Source organism: Schistocerca cancellata, chromosome 6 (assembly GCF_023864275.1).
Source record: "Schistocerca cancellata isolate TAMUIC-IGC-003103 chromosome 6, iqSchCanc2.1, whole genome shotgun sequence".
Taxonomy (NCBI): Eukaryota; Metazoa; Arthropoda; class Insecta; order Orthoptera; family Acrididae; genus Schistocerca; species Schistocerca cancellata.
The window spans coordinates 642,858,930-642,878,858 of NC_064631.1; the positions used below are offsets into that span (position 1 = coordinate 642,858,930).

General features: G+C 40.6%; 1 protein-coding gene across 2 annotated transcripts in view; it reads left to right on the forward strand.

Annotated features, from left to right (window-relative positions):
- The window catches only part of LOC126190907 (synaptic vesicle glycoprotein 2C-like), a 477,766-nt gene that overhangs the window by 357,232 nt on the left and 100,605 nt on the right, over positions 1-19,929 (forward strand). For both annotated transcript variants that reach the window (XM_049931535.1, XM_049931536.1), the window contains exon 6: positions 15,631-15,875. In XM_049931535.1, the coding sequence (XP_049787492.1) occupies positions 15,631-15,875 (245 nt within the window). The remainder of the gene's footprint in view (positions 1-15,630; positions 15,876-19,929) is intronic.

Sequence of the window (19,929 nt, forward strand, 5' to 3'; positions counted from 1 at the left end):
TTTTCTTTCTTTCACCTACTTCCATGACAGGTAATTTGTGACCAAGTTGCCTGCCCTATACACATGATGGATGTTGGTAATAAATTGTACAATGTAGTCAAATTGTCTGAAACAGTTGCACTAATTGCACTTCAGTTAAAAGAACTACAGGGGCTGTTGAATTCCGTCGACAGTCTGTTGCAAAACTGCACCATAGTGGTCTCACTTGCATCTGCCATAATAGATAAATGTGCCTGTTTGTGAGGGGTGGGCCACGATAAAGGCAGTTTACATGTAGTGTTTAATAGTGTTGAAAGTGTGTAGGATTTCCGCTGTCGATAGTAAAGTTTGTGTACCCTTAGTATTTTTGCCAGTGAGGGAATTGGTTAAGGGCTCCTGGATTCTAGGATCTTGTGGGGTATGTCACCTATAAAAAATTAATCATCCCCAGAAACCTTAAGAGTTCTTGGAATGTGGTTGGCCAAGACATGTATTTCATTAGTTCTGTTCTCTCATCCACTGGTCTGATCCCCACGTGCGACACTGAATATCCCAAAGTGTCACTGATTGGTGACATATTTGACATTGGTCCTTGTTCACAACAACCAATTTGTCCAGTTCACTAAAGACTTCCTGGAAGTGGTCCATGTGTTGTTGAGGAGATGAAGCAAAAATTAACACATCATTGATGATATGGAAACAGAAGAGAAGCTTGCCAAGAGCTGAAACAGTAAAGCACTGCCGTGTCTCACTGAATTTTTCTAACCAAACAGCATGTACAAAACCTCAAACAATTCAGAGGGTGTAATTATAACCATCTTTGCAATGTCCTCTTTAGCCATGTATCTGTAAATGAGCTTTTTATCACACTGGGGCACCTGCTAATAAATGAAAGACGCCCTGTGTATTTGGAAAGGGATGTCAATTGGGTATAGTACATGTATTCAGAGCCCTGTAATCCCCACACATTTTATATGTACCTTCTTTCTTGGGGACTAAGTGTATCAGGGAAGCTCTTGCCATGTTTTAAGCATATACTATGACATTTTTAATAATTAATCTACTACACTTTTTGTGACCAGTGATTTAGCAGGGGTTAGCCACCATGCTTTGTGGAAGAAGGGTGGTCCTTCTGTAGTATCTATCCTGTATTCAGTATCTCCCTTAATGCCACACTTGCTGTGGATTTTAGAAGAACTAATCACTTTCACATGGGGGATCACGTCACAGAGTGGACTGTCACTAACCTATAAGTATTCTGTTAATCCTGGAAGAATGTTGTTAAAAAGAGTAATTGGTGTCGCCAGTGATGATTTCAGTTGTTTGATACAACTTTGTGTATTCATTGCTTCTAGTCCTCAATGCATCTAAATCCAATAGTTTGGGTAAGCAACTGATCCAAGTATTTGAATTATTTATTGTCCTTTGGAATGTCTTTGAAGTTACGCATCCTATTCTGTAAACTCTCCTCTATTTGCAATATGCCTTTGATATTGGAGTCAGGAGATGAGTGATGATTAAATCTGATAACCAAGCAGATCTTCAACAATGATAGCTGACATTTTGCCTCAACCAGTTTGCTGCACCGGTCGTGCAAAGTCTCACACAGCAACAAATTTCCACCCTGAAATGCCAGCTGATCTCTTGTGGTGCTTATTTACAACTAATCTGTCATAGTCAGCTGTCTGGCTAGTGAGGATTTGAACTGTTGAACTCGTGTGCCAAAAGCCTTAAGAACTCTGCTTGCCATGATGACCATACCTTGAATGCAGTTTCAGGGTGGTCTATTGGAAAGTACGAGGGTTGTAGCAAAAGTAAGGTTCCCAATGAGGTACAGCCTCGAGGGGAGGTGCTAGGCTAAATCCGACAACAGTGCCGTGTGCTGTGGTTCCCTCACTCTCAAGCCCATCCATCTGCGATTCGATACGTCTCTCAGTGTTGCCTTGGCAGCCGTCACAGGTGGAAGTGATGACCACCATTCCCGCCAAGGGCGAGGTTTGAGCGGTACTCCGGTTTCTCCATGCAAGGAATTTACCGCCCATGAAGATTCGTTGGCAGCTGACTGAGGTTTATGGTGAAGAGTGCATGTCTGTTCAGCATGTCCGCAAATGGTGCAGAGCATTTGCTAAGGGTTGCACGGAAGTTCACGGTGAAGAACAGAGTGGAAGACTGCCGGTTTCGGATGCGATTGTCGAGAAGATCAACAGTAGGCTGCTCAAAGATCCGAGGGTCACTGCCTGTGAACTTGTTGAGTGCATTCCTGAAGCTTCCCACAGCACAATTGAAAGAACTTTAACAGAAACATTGAGTTATCACAAGGTGTGTGCTTGCTGGGTCCCCCAGATGCTGACTGACAGACACAAGGAGCAACGCATTGCCTGTGCTCACAAGTTTCTTCAACAATGTGAGGGGGGAGACAACAAGGAGAAGTTGTTGGACTCTATCATCATGGGATATGAAACGTGGATATTTCATTACACCCCCAAAACAAAACAACAATGTCGTCAGTGGCGTCACTCTGGTTCACCACTGGCAAAGAAATTCAGACAAACCCAGTCAACAGGAAAGGTTATGGTGACTGTGTTTATGGATCAGAAGGGGGTTCTCCTCATCGATTTCATGCAACCTGCGACTCACAAACTCAGACAGATATTGTTAAACGTTGACCAAACTCTGGTGAGCAATGCAGAATCGCCGGAGAGGACAACTGGCAGAGGGAGTAGTGCTTCTTCACAACAACGCTCAACCCCACATCGCTTGTCAAACACAGGAGCTTTTGAAGAAATTTGGGTGGACTGTTATGCCCCATCCCCTCGTACAGCCCGGACTTAGCCCCCAGCAATTATCATCTCTTCCCCAAGCTAAAGGAACACTTAGGTGGCAAATGCTTCTAGAGTGATGATGAAGGCATTTCTAATAAAGCACTGTTTCTATTCTGTCAGAGAATTTCTGAATAAGTAACAAAATTAATTGTAGTAGGTACCTAATTTTAATTGCTAATACAATGTATTATTGTAACATATCTTTGACCTGTCCAATATCAATTGTACAATTTGTGCTATATGTTGAAACTGGACCAATAAAAAATCAAATCAAATCAAATCAAAGTCAGATCAGAGGTCACATGCTTCCTCAATGGGTTGGCGGGAGACTTCTTTGACTTCGGAGTACAAAAGCTGGAGCACCGTCTTCAAAAGAATGTCGAAAAAAAATGGAGACTATGTTGAAAAACAGACAAAAGTGTAAGCTTTTCAACGATGTATCAATTAATAATAATAAACAATGTCTTCTATTTGTAAAAAATATGGGAACCTTACTTTTGGTACAAGCCTCATAGTTCCTTTCCTATGGCAGGGCACAGTGATAATGATAGAGAAAGTCAGCCCCTAACAGAGATTCATTAACGTCATCTAACATAAAAGTCCACATAAATATTTTGCCATGATCTAAGTCAGCAGTGCAGGAATTGGAATGGTACATCATTATAGGTGAAGCAGTCACAGTCCTTAGCCTTAGCAAGGCTTCTGTAGTGTCTGCAGCAAGGCTTCTGTGGTGTGAGGACTGACAGTTTTGCTGGGGATCATGTTTATCTCAGAACATGAGTCGACTAGAAAATATTGGTCGGTTGTCATCTTGAGAATGTAGAGGTGGCCATTGTGGCTGGATGTGTGAAGAAAAGTAGTATGATTTATGTGCATAGTGCCTCGGCGTACTTTCTTAATTCTGTGAGCTCTTACGCTTACTGAAGATTGCAGGTGACGTTTGGGTGCTTGCACGAAGAGGTCCACTCGAGTGGGGCAGCACCGAAATGAACACGGAACTAGCACCCAAGTGCTGTTTGTCTGTTGCTGTCAGAACTCTGAGTAGCATGCAGTGTTAGACGGTTATTGTCAGACTATTGCATTGCACCTCAGGAGCTGCAAGACATCAGCTTGTGGAGGGGGTGCCATGATTCATCGGAAGCATTTGGCCTTCATTTGTTATCAAGGGCACTTTAATAACATGAGGCAATTTGTTTACCCATGTCACCCACCAGTGTCTTGTATTAACTTAGGAGGACCTACCAAAGTTTGTGGATGGTGTCAAAGCTGTGAAGGAGCCTGTCTACTCAACTGCTCTGAGAAAATTGCCTGGCAGATTTGTTGTTTGCATAACCCTTGCAATAAGGCCACTTAGCCATCTCGAACCTGAAAAAATCAGGTTTGTGACAGGATTTTGTAGCTGATAATAAATGATAGAAGTGTGCCCCCTGATGTTATACAGTAATGAAAAATATTTTGCTTTGTCCTCAATGACACTGTGAGTTGAAAATGCAGATTTTACAGTTGTGAACCAAGTTTGTGGTTGCTTTGGCAGAAACTATGGCAGTTTAGGTAACACATGCTGCTTGATGTGAACATCTCTGAAAATGTGTCTGTGGGGCACTAAATGAGTCGATCCAGGGATATCATGAAATGTAACACCATTGATCAGTGTGGCGCAGTAGATAACCTGGATATTTTCATGCAGAACCCAGCTGGCCTTGTTACACAAAAAGGCAGAAATGGATTCGTTGCCTCAATAACTGGCATGGAATCTAGAGTTATAAGAATACAATGCAGATTTTACAGTTGTGAACCAAGTTTGTGGTTGCTTTGGCAGAAGCTGTGGCAGTTTACTTGGGCACAAAAATCTGATGTAGGTCCAGTAACACCTGCTAGTATCAATTGCTTTTGCTCCTCTGTTGGAAAGAAGTCTAGAAGTTCCATGAAAAATAACATAGAACTGTGATGTGTGCTGTCCATGAGTTGGAAGGGGGTTGTAATCCCTTTCACATGCAACGTCAGGCTTGTATTGTCCCATATTGTTCATTGCATCACACAAACCACTACAAGCACAATCAACATAGGCAAAAGGTCGCAATACCGTATGTTAATTCACAATGTCCATTGTTTGATGGGAAGATAGGGCTCTGCATTTCACAAGTCCATAGAAATTGCACAGGTATCATGTCACCAGTGTGGTTTTATCTGTGGTGGTGTGTGGGCAGAATAAGATGTTCTCACTAACACCAAGAAATGCGACCAACTGTTTTAATATAAATAATTACACAACTCGAAACATATGTGCTATCATAAAAAGTCCGCAAGTTCACAGTGCACTGGACAGAGACAACGAAGAATACAAAGACATTACACATGGATAGTGTTGTTAGTATTTGTTTTAACTTGTTCATATTGACCTCTGGGATCAATGTCACTACAAAATCACTTATTCAGAAAAAGCAGAAAATAGGAATATTGTGAAAATACATATTTACAATGATCAATCCTGCAGTGTCCTGTTCAAAGACCATGTAATTATTACTCACTTACTCCTATATTTATTATGTAATCATGTTTGTGACTAATAATAAAAAAATTGTTTTCTGATGAACAGTGATTTACATTACCAAAATTCTTGCATCACTACAAACGTGAGTGATATAATATATATGTGTCAGCAGAAATTCTCAAAACTAAATGAAGCTCCAGAGCCCATTGGCATCCCGATTAGATTCTACATCTAATTTGTGGCTGAGACAGCACTTCTTTAATCCTAGTGTACCATAAATTCCTTAAACACACAACTTTTCCAGGTAGTTTGAAGTAAACACAAGTCATGCTATCTTACTAGAAGGGTAGCAAAGTAGGTGTACAAAGCAAAAAACTATTGTGCAATATCTTCGGCATCTATCTTTATAGAATCTTAGAACATATTCTGAACTCAGATGTGATAATGTAATGAGTTATCTTGAACAAAATAACCTCTTCCCTACCAGTCAGCATGGATTTTGAAAACATCAGTCATGGAAAATGTAATCTGAGCTTCTCTCGCATGACATCCTGAAATCCATATATATTATTGCAGTTATTCGGACTACTGAAAAGTGTTTGACACTAACACTTACTAACAAAAATATAATCATTTTTACCCATTAAGGTAGTTTCTGCTGATGTTGAGGTAGGGCATATTGGATTCGTACGCTGCTTGAGGGCTGGAAGGGTGCCCCATTGCCTGCTCTGACCCCGGGGACCAACGGCACCCCTTGCTCAGTGGTCTGGCCTTGCTCCTGCCCTGTCCACCTTTTAAATTCTTCTTGTTCTTTTACATTTGTTATTGATTTATTGTCTCATTGTCATTGTTCTCTTTCCTGAGATTTTATCACCTTATCCGCATTGCTAGTTCTCTTGTGGTAATGAAGGATAAGAACACAGGGGTCGGATGCACCTCCCATCACGTAACATGACCTGGGGGCCTCCAGCTGCTTTCTGGCTGGAGCAACTCGCCCACCTTTACCCTGTTACCCCCTCACTTCTACTTACTTCTGTCTCTTGGTGTTATTGATTATCAGTTACAATGAGGTTCATCAGGATGTGCCTGCTGTTTCTGTTCTCTCCAGACTGTTTTCGGCTTGACACATATGGGATGGGGGGACTGATGAACTCATAGTTTGGTCTCTTTAACCCCATCAATCCAATCTAATCCATACCAAAAGAAATGTGTGATTCTTAGCTTGGAAGGATGCAGCATGCTATCGTGGATGGAGAATCCTCAAAAGATGTGGAAGTAACTTCATTTGTGTTGGGACCTTGTTGTTCATGTTGTACATTAATGATGTGGCAGACAATATTAACAGTAACCTTATTTTCTGGCAGATAATGCAGTTATCTGTAATAAATGCTTCACAAATATTCAGTCAAATCTGGATTAGATTTCAAAGTTTTGAAAAGATTGACAATTTGCTTTACTTGTTCAGAAATGTAAAATTGTGAACTTCAAAAAATGAGAAATGTAATATTCATTCACTACAATATCAGTGTGTCCCTAATGGAATCAGTCCACTTGTACAAGTACAGGGGTGTAACAGTTTATATAATTATGAAATTTAACAGGCTCAGTCATAGGCAAAGCAAGTGGCAGACTTCATTTCATTGGTAGGATACTGGGAAAATGAAATCAGTCTACGTAGGAGATTGCTTGTAGAATGCTTGTCAGATCTATTCTAGAATATTTGCTCCTGTGTGTGAGACCCATACCAAATATGACAAATGGAATATTGAATGTATACAGGAGAGAGCACCATAAATGGTTTTGTTTCTGCCAGTCTTGTTGTGAAATACCGAGCGGGGTAGCGCAGTGGATAGACACTGGACTCGCATTCGGGAGGACGACGGTTCAATCCCGCGTCCGGACATCCTGATTTAGGTTTTCCGTGATTTCCCTAAAATCGCTCCAGGCAAATGCAGGGATGGTTCCTTTCAAAGGGCACGGCCGACTTCCTTCCCCATTCTTCCCTAATTCGATGAGACCAATGACCTCGCTGTCTGGTCTCCTTCCCCAAAACAACCAACCAACTTTGTTGTGAAAACCATAGCTTCTTGAGGTTAGTTGACATGATGCTTTTCAAGGCATACACTGATAGCCAAAACATTATGACTACCTACTTAATAGCTTGTTCATCCATCTTTGGAATGAAATACATCACTGATTCTGCATATCACGTATCTGACAGTTTGTTGGTAGGTTTGTGGAGGCATGTGGCATTAAGATCTCTACGCACAGCTCATATAATTCATGTAAGTAACAAGCCATTGATTTACTTACATGATGATTGCTCCTGATAGTGACCCAAATGGTCTCCATAGTATTTATGTAAGGCAAATTTAGTCACCGAGACATCAGTGTGAGTTCACTATAGTGCTCCTCAAACTGTGGTAGCACAGTTATTACTCCAAGACATGAATGGTTATACTGCTGAAAGATGACATTGCTGTTGGGGAAGACATCAAGCATTAAAGGATGCAGGTGATTTGCAGCTGTCAGAATGTGTTTGATTAGTACCGCAGGTCTCATGCAAGTGCTGGAGAATGCCACGCAAAGCGTAATACTGCTCCCACCACCCTGTATCCATAGCATGCTGCATGTTTCAAGCCACCATTCACCTTGATGATGGCGTTTGTAGACATGACCATTGACCTAGTGTAGCAAAAATCTGTTTTACCCGTTGAGCTGACTCATTTACACTGATCAATGGTTTAATCCCAATGGAACCATGCCCAATGCAATTGTAATTGATGACATTGTTGGGTCAGCATGTGAACTTGTTGGTGTGGTCTGCTGTGGAGCTCCACATTCAACAATGTACGATGAGCAGTGTGCTCTGAAACACTTGTGTGTTGACCAGCATTATGAACTTTCGGTAGAGATGCCACAGTTTATCATCTATCCTACTTTATGGAACAGACAATCCTCTGAACCCCACGTTCTCTATAGATTTATGGAAGTCCAACCATTTAGTGCCTATTGATAGTTTCACTGTTCTTCTACCTCTTGCCATAGATTACCAAGATGGTAGCACATGAACATTCGATCAGCTTTGCCATTTTTGAGATACTCGTTCATGAGCTATGTGTAAAAAGTCACTTATCTCAATGGATTTTCCTGTGTGCAGCCCATATCTTCAATAGGGTGCTTTTGTGATTGCTTCAGGTGCCCGCATTTTCTGTGCTTTCTGGAGATATAGGCATTAATGGACACACTCTGGGGGCACTTCCTGCTTCTCTGTAGTATTTGCGTTGTCCATGCATGGTGGGGTCCTTTACTAAGCCCTATTTTCGCAGTTGCTGGTAGGAAATCAGTGGAAGGTCATTATTTGTTACAAAAAGTACTCCAGCAGCATGGTCAGTCAAATGGTCAGTAATGACACCCAACCAAGTGATTTTTTTAAAAAAGCCGTGAACTATAACGGAGTACTGATTGTATCACATGGATGTCATTATTGGCTTATTTAAAACAGTTTCATAATTCTGCTATGAATCACAGTCATAGGAACACCTACTACTGTGCAAGAGCATATTGAACTACATTCAGAAGGACGATGTTTCAAATCCATGTCCAGCTGTCCTTAATCAGGTGTTCCGTGATTTTCCTATATCGCTACAGGGAAATGCCAGGATGATTCCTTTAAAAGGGAATAGCTGATTTCCTTCTCCATCCTTGAAATAATCCAAGCTTGTGCTTTGTCTGTAATGACCTTGATGTTGACAGGATGGTAACCCCTAATCTCCCTTCTATTATGCAAGCTAAGCTGAAATAAAATACAAAATTGCTTGGTGATTACCCCATTGTAAGTAAACTTCACAGCACCCCAAATTACAGAAAGGAAAAATCCTGAAGGTATTTGATGACACAAACTAAAGGAAGAATGAGCGAAAGAAATTACAGCTGACTTGAAACAATATAGTGAAAGGGGGTAAGTGGCAAACAGGGGAAGCAGCCTCATTTGCAGTAATTTTTATTTCACTTGTGTTAAAACATATAAAAACTTATTTTTAAAGTGTAAAGCACAATCCTAAATGCCCAATCTCATTGAGTGCTTTAAAATATCAGCATTATGGGCATATCTCTAGTATAAATTTAGAGTGAAATGTGAAATGCAAGATGATGTTAATAGATATTTCCTTGTGAAATGCAAATCCCTATGTGTGGTCTAGAAAGTGATTTTATATTCTGATGCAAAGTTCTCAACAGGTTGCCAGCAATCATCAGTCAGGAAATTGGAAGTCTTAAAATATTAGAAACTAAAGTAAAAGTGTCTTTTGTTAGCCACTCCTTGCATAATTAATCAGAATATTGGGATTTACAGGTGTAAATATCAGTTAACATTAATTTCCACAATAAACAGTTTTAAACTTTACCACAGTTTAAATAAATAAACCAATACTATAAGTGTGAGGGAAGTAACCTCTTTGTTTAGTCTCTTTTTTTCCCAAACTAGTTAATTTTAAACAATGGATAGTCCAGGTTGGAATATTAACAGTGTAAGGAAAACATAGATTCCTACTTATTGTAAAGATGACATGTGAAGTTGCACATGGGCACTCAAAAGACACTTACACATCAGCTTTTGGTCACAGCCTTCGCCAACGAGAAAAAGATAGAGAAATACACACACGCATTCATTCACACAAGCATGCACGCACACACACACACACACACACACACACACACACACACACACACACACGCACACACAGAGCTCGGACCAGCTACTAGAGATGGCATCATGTGTGTGTGTTTCTTTTTCTGGTGAAGGCTGTGGCTGAGAGCTAATGTGTAAGTGTCTTTTAATTGTGACTATGTGCAACTTCACTTGTCATCTTTACACTAAATAGCAGTCTGTCTTTCCCTTACATTTACCTATTTTTTAAAGAGTCATTGGGTGTATTTTATTTTGTGTTTTGGCATGTATCTGAAATTTTCAGTTGCACAATCTGTATAAGGAGTCAGTCCAAAAGTGTACTACTCATCACATTTCATGGGATTCCCCGAATTTATGGAAAACTTCAGTTGGTTTCTCATTACAAACAAAATGTTTCTAAAGTGGAATTTAACTTGTGTATTTGAGGAAGCAGTTTCATATTATTCTGGTATGATATTGTTTAATTATAAGCATTAGCAAGGACATCAAAGCATGAAGAATAACCAGTATACCAAAAATGATGGATTAATGCTGCAGTATGGTGGTTTAGCAGGAAGGCAGCTTAGCACAAATCAGTCCTGAGACTTTCTGGTTGGTCAAAAAAGGAAATTATAGTAGACTCCACCACTCATCTTATTAATAAACATTTATTTGTCACATCGTTCTTGTGTGACTTACCCAATTTGTCTCCCATCCACGGCTGCACTGTCCCATTGCAACCAGCATGCAGTAGCACTACTCTCTCGGTGCTTAAGCCCTGATTATTTTTTAAGTTTTGCTACACCTGTTAATTCATCACGTTGAACTTAATATTTTTGATCCTTTCAACCAAATGTGCACTTGAAATTCAAATTTAAAAGCATTTGGTGTGTAATGAGAAACATACTGGCATTTTCCATTGATGCTAGGCGATACATAAACCATGTAATGAGCAGTATTTGTTCCATCTGATTCCATGCATGCACAGCAAAAATGAATTTGCAAGGACCTTTCAAAACACCAGAGGAAATGAGCATAACAAATCATAGAAGAGACCGGTGGTGGTTTTGTGGTTCTGTGTGTGTGTGTGTGTGTGTGTGTGTGTGTGTGTGTGTGTGTAGAGTAACAAAGTAATCTAAAATTAATATTTTAGTGTTCAAACTGAGATTTATGGAATACAGAGAGTGAATGAATTAATGAATGAAGCTTGCAAGGAGCTAGTGTCATTCAGTAAATGTGGCTAAGTTGCTTGGGAATGTGGCACACTGTGTTCATCATCACTAGTCCTTGTAAACTATTCTGAAAATCATGCACTTTGTAACTGTAAAGGAGAAACAAAAGATTCAGAAAATAATTTCATGAAGCATTTCTTATATTCAGTCTAAAATAAATGCACTTTAAACTATTAACTCCACATTTGCATCAGCACCTAAAACAGTAGTGAATACACAACTTTGTTAATCACAGACTGAGACATGTGCATGCAGCCACAAGTTCTTTATTTCCTGTAGCTGCATGTGACATAATTATCTTGGAATGCCAAGTTTAATACTTTCAAATAGTTCCCTGTATCATTAAAATTTTGATTTAACTTGTCGATTATTAATAGGAAATGGTTATTAAATTTTTACTCTATTCTGAATAGATCACCAGTAGCATCATTGTGCCACAGATGTTGTGGTCACCTGTTATTTGGTGCTACTGCATATATTGATCCCTCCTTTTATAATCAGCCAGTTGTTTCCTTTCCCTGGGGTAAACTGAATTTAATAATTTAGTTAAAGCATCCACTCTCATTGTGGCACTGAACACTAGTACTCTCAAGGAAAAAAATTGTAAGATTCATCCGCTGTAACATCAGTGATGAGTTGATTTGGCAACATGTCAGTGACATGTAAAGGGAAGGTAAACTGTGTGAATAGCAACAAATCTATTCGCAATGAAATTACTTGATCACCTCAACAATAACGTTTTGGAAATCACCCTGTCCCTAGTGCAGTTTTAAAATCCCAGAGCAGCCACAAGTTACACGTAATTTTTTCTTTATTTTGACATGTGTCACTCATTCAATGCACAAGCATCTTCCGAAATTATGTACCTGAAGGCCATGTATTAAAAGTATCAGCCTGTGTGTGCTAAAAACTTACAGTAAAATGGCTAGTACTTTACATTAAAATAGTATAACCCTCATGTGAGACCAACCTTACATTTTAGCTTTTCAAAAAAATCCATCCAGGATTGCATCAACAACAACAACAACAACAACAACAAAACCGTCTATGACACAAAAAACTTCACTCTCCCCAAGAGAGCCAACGAAGGCCATTTACAGTTGTAGTTATAACAGTGTTGCTCCAAGAGGCAGAGGCAGCTTGCGTTATGCTGTCTGTCTGCTGTTGCAACTTCTGCTAATGTGTCTGAGCCCATCCAAAACATTGTATAATTATATTAAACACAATTTTATCACTCAAACAATGGAAATTCTGACAAGCTTCAGCTGGTGCCCCTGGGCAAAAACAATTAAAAATCCAGGGTGCAATAATGACAATATCATGATAAGGATAGATCGCTACTCACCATACAGAGGAGATCTTGAGTCACAGACAGGCACAACAAAAAATAGCTAAATGAGTGAGCTTTTGGTGAAAAGGCACCACTCACATATTCATGCAAACACAACTTGCACACATATGACCACTGTCTCAATCCACTGAGACCAGACTGCATGTGACTGCACGTGATGGTAGATTCAGTCTGGGTGGTGGGAGTAAGGCTGAGGCTGAGGCGGGGTGGGGAGAGGTAGCAGGTTAGGGGTGAGCGACAGTAAAGTGCTGCTTGTGGAAGCATGCTGGTATGTGGCAGGTATAGGATAGGGCAGTTAGGTGCAGTTGTGAGGTTAGACAGGGGGGAGCAGTAGAAGAGCGGAAATAGAGGAGCGGGGGAGAAATAGTAGAGTAAGGGTGGGAGAGGGAGATGGGGGGAGGGGGGAGGCTTTAGGTGCATTGATGGAATAGAAGGCGGTGTTGTGCTGGAGTGGGGCCAGGAAAGGGGATAGATGGCTGAAGGATAGGAACTAATGAAGGTTGTGGCCAGGGAGGTTATGAGAACATAGGATATATTACAAGGGGAGTTTCCACCTGTGCAGATCATAAATGCTGGTGTTTCTAAGAAGAATACAAATAGCACAGGATGTGAAACAGTCATTGAAGTGAAGTACATTGTGTTGAGCGACATGCTTAGTAACTGGGTGGTCCAGCTGTCTCTTGGCCACAGTTTATCGGTGGCCATTCATGTGGACAGACAGCTTGTTGTTTGGCGTGCCCATGCGGAATGTAGCACAGTGGTTGCAGCTTGGCTCATAGATCACATGTCTGCTTTCACAGGTAGCCCTGCCTATGATGGGATAGGTGATGCTTGTGACTGCACTGGTGTAGATGTTGGTGGGAGTGTGTATGGGACCTGTACAGAAACAGATTTCCTGTACCTTATCTCGTCAGTCACGCACAACCACATAGTGTCCCATCATCCAGCCGCATAGGAGCATTCCCCTTGTGACCCAGTACTACCTGTTAATGGAGCAACTGAATCACATTTTCTGTTAGGTTTCTGACAACCTCTTGACATGTCCTGAAATGAGGAATATGCTAACCACTATCCTTGCCACACCTCCCACAGTGGTATTCTGCTGCCACTGAACCTATGCACTATTCTCATCCATCCCTGCTCCACCCTTGTTTCCAAGGGTGCCTCATGGCTCATAACCCAGTAATAGACCAAGATGCGAGACCTGTCCCATACATTCTCCCACAACCACGTACTCCAGTCCAGTCTCATGGCTCATGGCTCATAACCCAGTAATAGACCAAGATGTGAGACCTGTCCCATACATTCTCCCACAACCACGTAATCCAGTCCAGTCTCAACTGTTATTTACCCCATCAAAGGCAGGGTTATATGTGGAAGCAGTAGTGTTGAAGCCACAACCTCTGTGCTACATTATTTTGTCCACATTAATGCCCAACTATCACTGTCCCTGCTCCCACTTCAGCATTAGACAGTCTTCTGTTCCACCAATGCATCCAATAGTCTCTCTCTCTCTCTCTCTCTCTCTCTCTCTCTCTCTCTCTCCCCCCCCCCTCTATTCCCCCTATTCCCCCCCCCCTTCTCTACTTCTCTTTCTCTCTTCACCCATCCTGTATTTCTCTCTCTCTCTTTCCCGCTCCTCTACTTCTCTCCTTTACCACCCTCACACAATCTGGCGTACCATCTGCACCTAGTTGCCCTATCACATCCCTGCATGCTCACACAAGCAGCATTTTACTGTCCTCCACCTCTACCCTGATACCGCTCCCCCTCCCCACCCAGCCTCCTCCTAACCCCTACCACCCAGATTGCTTCTCCTGTCATGTGCAGTCCCTCACAGTCTGGTGACAGTGGCTAGAGACAATGGTCATGTGTGAGTGAGTTGTGCTTACGTGAATGTGTATGTATTGTATGCTTTAGAAGATGTCCTTTTGGCCAAAATCTCACATGTTTAGCAATCTTTTTGGTGTACCTGTCGGCGACTTAACATCTCCTCCGTATGGTGATTAGCAATCTATCCTTCTCATTATATTGTCGTTATTCCATCCTGGATTTTCCTTTTTATAGTTTTACCACTCCTTTATTACATGAACCCCCTACTCTCTCTCTCTCTCTCTCTCTCTCTCTCTCTCTCTCTCTGTGTGTGTGTGTGTGTGTGTGTGTGTGTGTGTGTGTGTGTGTGTGTGTGTGGCCACAGAAACACTCCTTACAAGTAGTTACCTAGGTAGTTGCGTGTGCTGGGAGAGTAAAGGTTGGGGCTGCAGAAGGGATACATGAATGGAGAAGATATGATGTAATTTGTGGTGGAAATGACAAAGGATTAATTGAGGCTACAAACAGAAGACTGAGGGGATAGAGTGTTTTAAAGAGCAAAAGGATAGAGATGCGATCAGAGTGTTTTGAAGAGAGAAAGCAGGGGCGGGGGGAGATAAGGTTTTAAACAAAGTGGCAGAGGAGTTTAGAGAGATAGAGAGAGAGAGAGAGAGAGAGAGAGAGAGAGCGTGTGCGTGTGCGAGTGTGTGTGTGTGTGTGTGTGTGTGTGTGGCCACAGAAACACTCCTTACAAGTAGTTACCTAGGTAGTTGCGTGTGCTGGGAGAGTAAAGGTTGAGGCTGCAGAAGGGATACATGAATGGAGAAGATATGATGTAATTTGTGGTGGAAATGACAAAGGATTAATTGAGGCTACAAACAGAAGACTGAGGGGATAGAGTGTTTTAAAGAGCAAAAGGATAGAGATGGGAACAGAGTGTTTTGAAGTGAGAAAGCAGGGGCGGGGGGAGATAAGGTTTTAAACAAAGTGGCAGAGGAGTTTAGAGAGATAGAGAGAGAGAGAGAGAGAGAGAGAGAGAGAGCGCGTGTGCGTGTGCGTGTGCGTGTGCGAGTGTGTGTGTGTGTGTGTGTGTGTGTGTGAATGCACACACTTGCACACTTTCTCCTTCTTTGTATGTGCTAGGCATCTAGGGAACATTCTTTTTGTAACTAAAGTGAAATCTGTATCTTCTGACAACACACAATTTTTAATTTACAGCATTAATTTTCCAGACCTTTATTACATTATTCACCTTTATGTTTGATACTTGGCAGGTATTGCGTGGGGAATAATTCCTCTTCCCTGGTCATGGTCTTTCTTTGGTGGTTATGTGACTTACAACTCTTGGAGAGTATTTGTAGCTGTAGGCTCTATACCGAGCTTCTTATCAGCACTTATAATATACGGATGTGCTGAAACTCCAAAATTTCTTATGACAAAAGGTCGGCTGGATGAAGCTCTTAAAGTATTCCGCATGATTTACAAGTACAACACAGGAAATGATCCAAAAACTTTCCCTGTGAGTATGACAACTTTTTTTAGCATTTCATTTTGTAAAAAGACATATCTTCAGAAAAAGTATAAATAACATTGTAAGAAGCAAAATTAGAGATTATATATGATATGTTATTTATTGAGCAGCTCTAAAAGGAAGCCAGAGAGAAGTTTAAGGTCTCAACTAAATATGTTGTCCCCTTCAATTTATGGCCCTTGATATTTAATGCTGGTAGTATGTAAGGAGCCACTTATGGCATTCTAATTCCATATTTTAATGTTTATTTGCCTTCTTCAATTATTCTGAGATGTCCAGACAAACCCAGCCTTTGTTTTTCCAGTCTGCCTGTGACATGTTTGGATATTTCTTTTCTTTCTCCTATGAAGTTGTTTAAGTCTTTTTTAAATATGACACACTGGAGCTTGTTCTTGTTACCTCTTATTCTAAATTTCACGGGTTATTCTATTTATTCTAACTGCTTATAATTTAGTGGTATATGGAAAAAATATTCTTGGAAACTGGTTTTAATAATTGCCACAGTTCAAAACAGTGAATTTCTTTCTTTCAGATTTTATTTATAAGCCCTAGCTCTTTCCAGGTACCTGGTTGAAATTGCCAAAATGTAGTGAATTCCTCGACAAATTAATCAAAAACCTTAGTTCAGATTGTTTTAAACTTTAGTCATATGATCTGTTGATTTGCAGGTTGTATTCATTCTCCAAAAATAATCATTAATAAAACTGTAAAATGTTGAGATAGTCTGTTGGCAAACTGAAGAGTGAGCAGGTGAGGCAGCTGTGTCAGAAGAAACACCAGTAGGCTGTTTCAAGATTATTTCCACTCTTCCAAAGATTATTTCCACTCTTCCATTAGCATGCCTTTGAAACTAGAGGAGATATGGTGTTGCAGGCACACTGGAGAAGCTTTTGCACTAAATGCTTTACACTACATGGAATTCATAAATTAGTAACTAATATAACAAATCAAAGAAATGTACATGAACAGAATCTCTCTAAATAACCACATGCTACACTTGATGGTTAGTCAGGAGTCTTAGTATGCCTGTAGTAGCATTCTTCCACATGTAACAGAGTGGATGTAGAGGCCACACATCTGGAGCCAATTCTAAATGTGTATTTAGGATGGCTTAGTGTGGGCTAGGATCCTCTGCTGAGGAAAGGTGTGTTCTGTAGGTGAAAAAGCACCAGTGACAGTTACAATGGATTTTTCATCAAGGCTTGTTCATGATCATTGATTGGCAGTGCAGAGAATATCAGAGCATTTCCCCAGTGTAGTGGTCTCCATTTGCTGACTTGCATTCTACTGTTGCTGTGGCTGCTTATGCTTCACCAAGTTCCTGCATTTCCTGGCCACAGGAAGTGTGGCTGGCAGCCAGGGATATGAAGACATCTAGCTGCATCACACTTCAGGGCCAGGATGTAATGGTCTTCTGTTGATTGTTGATATCCAGGTGAGGATAAATATGGCTGGACCCTCACCTTGTACTCTCAGGACATTGGCAAAGTGCAAGGCTGCCCCAGATGCCCAAATGCTTAGGTGGCAGGCAGCATATCACATTCCAGTGGAGGTAGAGGTGTCTGTGTCATAGCCGCATTGCCGAACGGCATACCTTTAGGAGGCAAAATACTGATACCTGCACATAAAAGGAAGTTAAGTGACACTATCCTAGGTTTCAGAACTAATAGTTATAAAAAATAGTGTAATGCTGTATTCTTTTATATGTATCTGTAGGCAGTGCTAAATATTTTGCCTCTTGGAGATAAGCACTTATCAGTTATCTAAATGTGTTTCAGTGAAAAAACTGTTGGCATTTGAATGTTGCTGGTTATGATTCAGATAACACGCACTTCATCCCTGTGATTTTGATAGCTGGATGATTCATAAAATGAATGACTAATTCCCATCTACAGCCATAATCTACAAAATGCTATGAAGTACTTAGCAGAGGGTACTTCCTGTTTTACCAGTTATTATGGCTTTTTCCTATTCTGTTCACTTACAAAGTATGGGAAGAATGTTGCAGAAACATATCTGTGCACTGTAAAGTTAGTCTTAAATTGACCTTGTGATCCTTGGGGGAATGATATATAGGGAATTATAGTATATTCTGAGATTCATCATTTAAAGCTAGTTCTTGAAAATTTATAACCAGACTTTCTCGAGGTAGCCTGCATCTGTCTTCAGGTGTCTGCCAGTTCAGTTTCTCCAGCATCTCCAGGGACATCTTCTATGGTTCAAACAAATCTGTGACTGTTTTTGCTTCCCTCATTAGTATACCTTTGGTATCCCATAAGTTCTATTTGGTGTGTATTCCACACAGTTGAGCAGTATTCTAGATGGCTCACATGAGTGTTTTGTAAGCAATCTCCGTTGCAGACTGATTGCATTTCTACATCTACGTCTATATACATACTCCGCAAACCACTGTATGGTGCTTGGCAGAGGTTACCCTATACCACTAAAAGTCATTTCCTTCTCTGTTCCACTTGCAAACAGAGCAAGGGAAAAACGACTGTATATACCAGGTGATCAAAAAGTCAGTATAAATTTGAAAACTGAATAAATCATGGAATAATGTAGATAGAGGGGGTACAAAGTGGCAAACATGCTTGGAATGACATGGGGTTTCATAGAACCAAAAAAATACAAAAGTGCATCATCTGATCAGAATAGCAATAATTAGCATAACAAAGTAATTAGCATAACAAAGTAAGACAAAGCAAAGATGATGTTCTTTACAGGAAATGCTCAATATGTCCACCATCATTCCTAAACAATAGCTGTAGTCGAGGAATAATGTTGTGAATAGCACTGTAAAGCATGTCCATAGTTATGGTGAGGCATTGGCGTCGGATGTTGTCTTTCAGCATCCCTAGAGATGTTGGTCGGTCACGATACACGCACGGACTGAGGTCTGGGGACCTGGGAGGCCAAGCAAGATGAAAGTGGCGGCTGAGCACACAATCATCACCACACAATGCGCTCAAGAGATCTTTCTCGCGTCTACCAGGCGGGGGATGATGCGATTCTGTAACATATCGACATATCTCTCACCCGTCACGGTAGCACTGACGTTTTGCTGTCCAGCGCCATCTGTCGGACATTTTGTGAACTTTTGTTTTTAATAAAACCCCATGTCATTCCAAGCATGTGTGTCAATTTTTACCTCTCTATCTACATTATTCCATGGTTTATTAAGTTTTCAAATCTATATGACTTTTCGATCACCCTGTATATGCTGTGAGGCGGCAGCACCATCTGTTAGAAGAGCCTGGCAACTATTTTTGTGGTCAGCCAGAAGCAATGGAGAACATACAGACCACAGTTTCCAGTCTGCAAGCCCACATTACTTTTTTGTTCACTGAAATAAATGTTTCTACTCTCTGTTTACTCAATGGGATCAGCAACTATAATTACAAATAAAATTTTTGAGTTCTAACTGATTCAATTTATATTTAAGAAAAGTTCACATGCAAAACATAGTAAAATTCCTGATGAAAATAATAATAATGTCGTAAACAGCACTATGAGCAGTTCTGAGGCGACCTCTATGGCAAGTTCCCATTAAATGATCTTTCGCCAAGACTTTTAATAATCAGAGTTAATTGCTCACCACAAAAGTGGAAATTAATCTCACCACTTGCCACACAGTTTTGTTAACATTACGGGCAGCACACACACACACCTCCTCGAAATCTAAGTGTTTGAGGACAGTGTACGGTGCTCACGAGTTCACTTCTTGTTTGTGCAAAGATGTGTGAGTGGATTAAAGTTGGATTTAATTACAGAAAAAGTTTTAACTTGCCAGCATATAAATTTTCCCGTTTAGAATTTTTAGAATGGAGAATACAGTAGAACATGACCTCTGAACTACATCTTTAAGAGAGCATGTATTGATTGGTATTTCCATCAAAGTGTTGAAGCTTGTTATTACTCTATTATTTAATGGGTTTTGTCAGGTGCTGTGATCAAAACTTTCTATCATTAATATAAAAGATACTTAATCTATAACAAATAAGGATGTTTCTGTTCGGGGTCACAGTCAAGCTTTTCATAT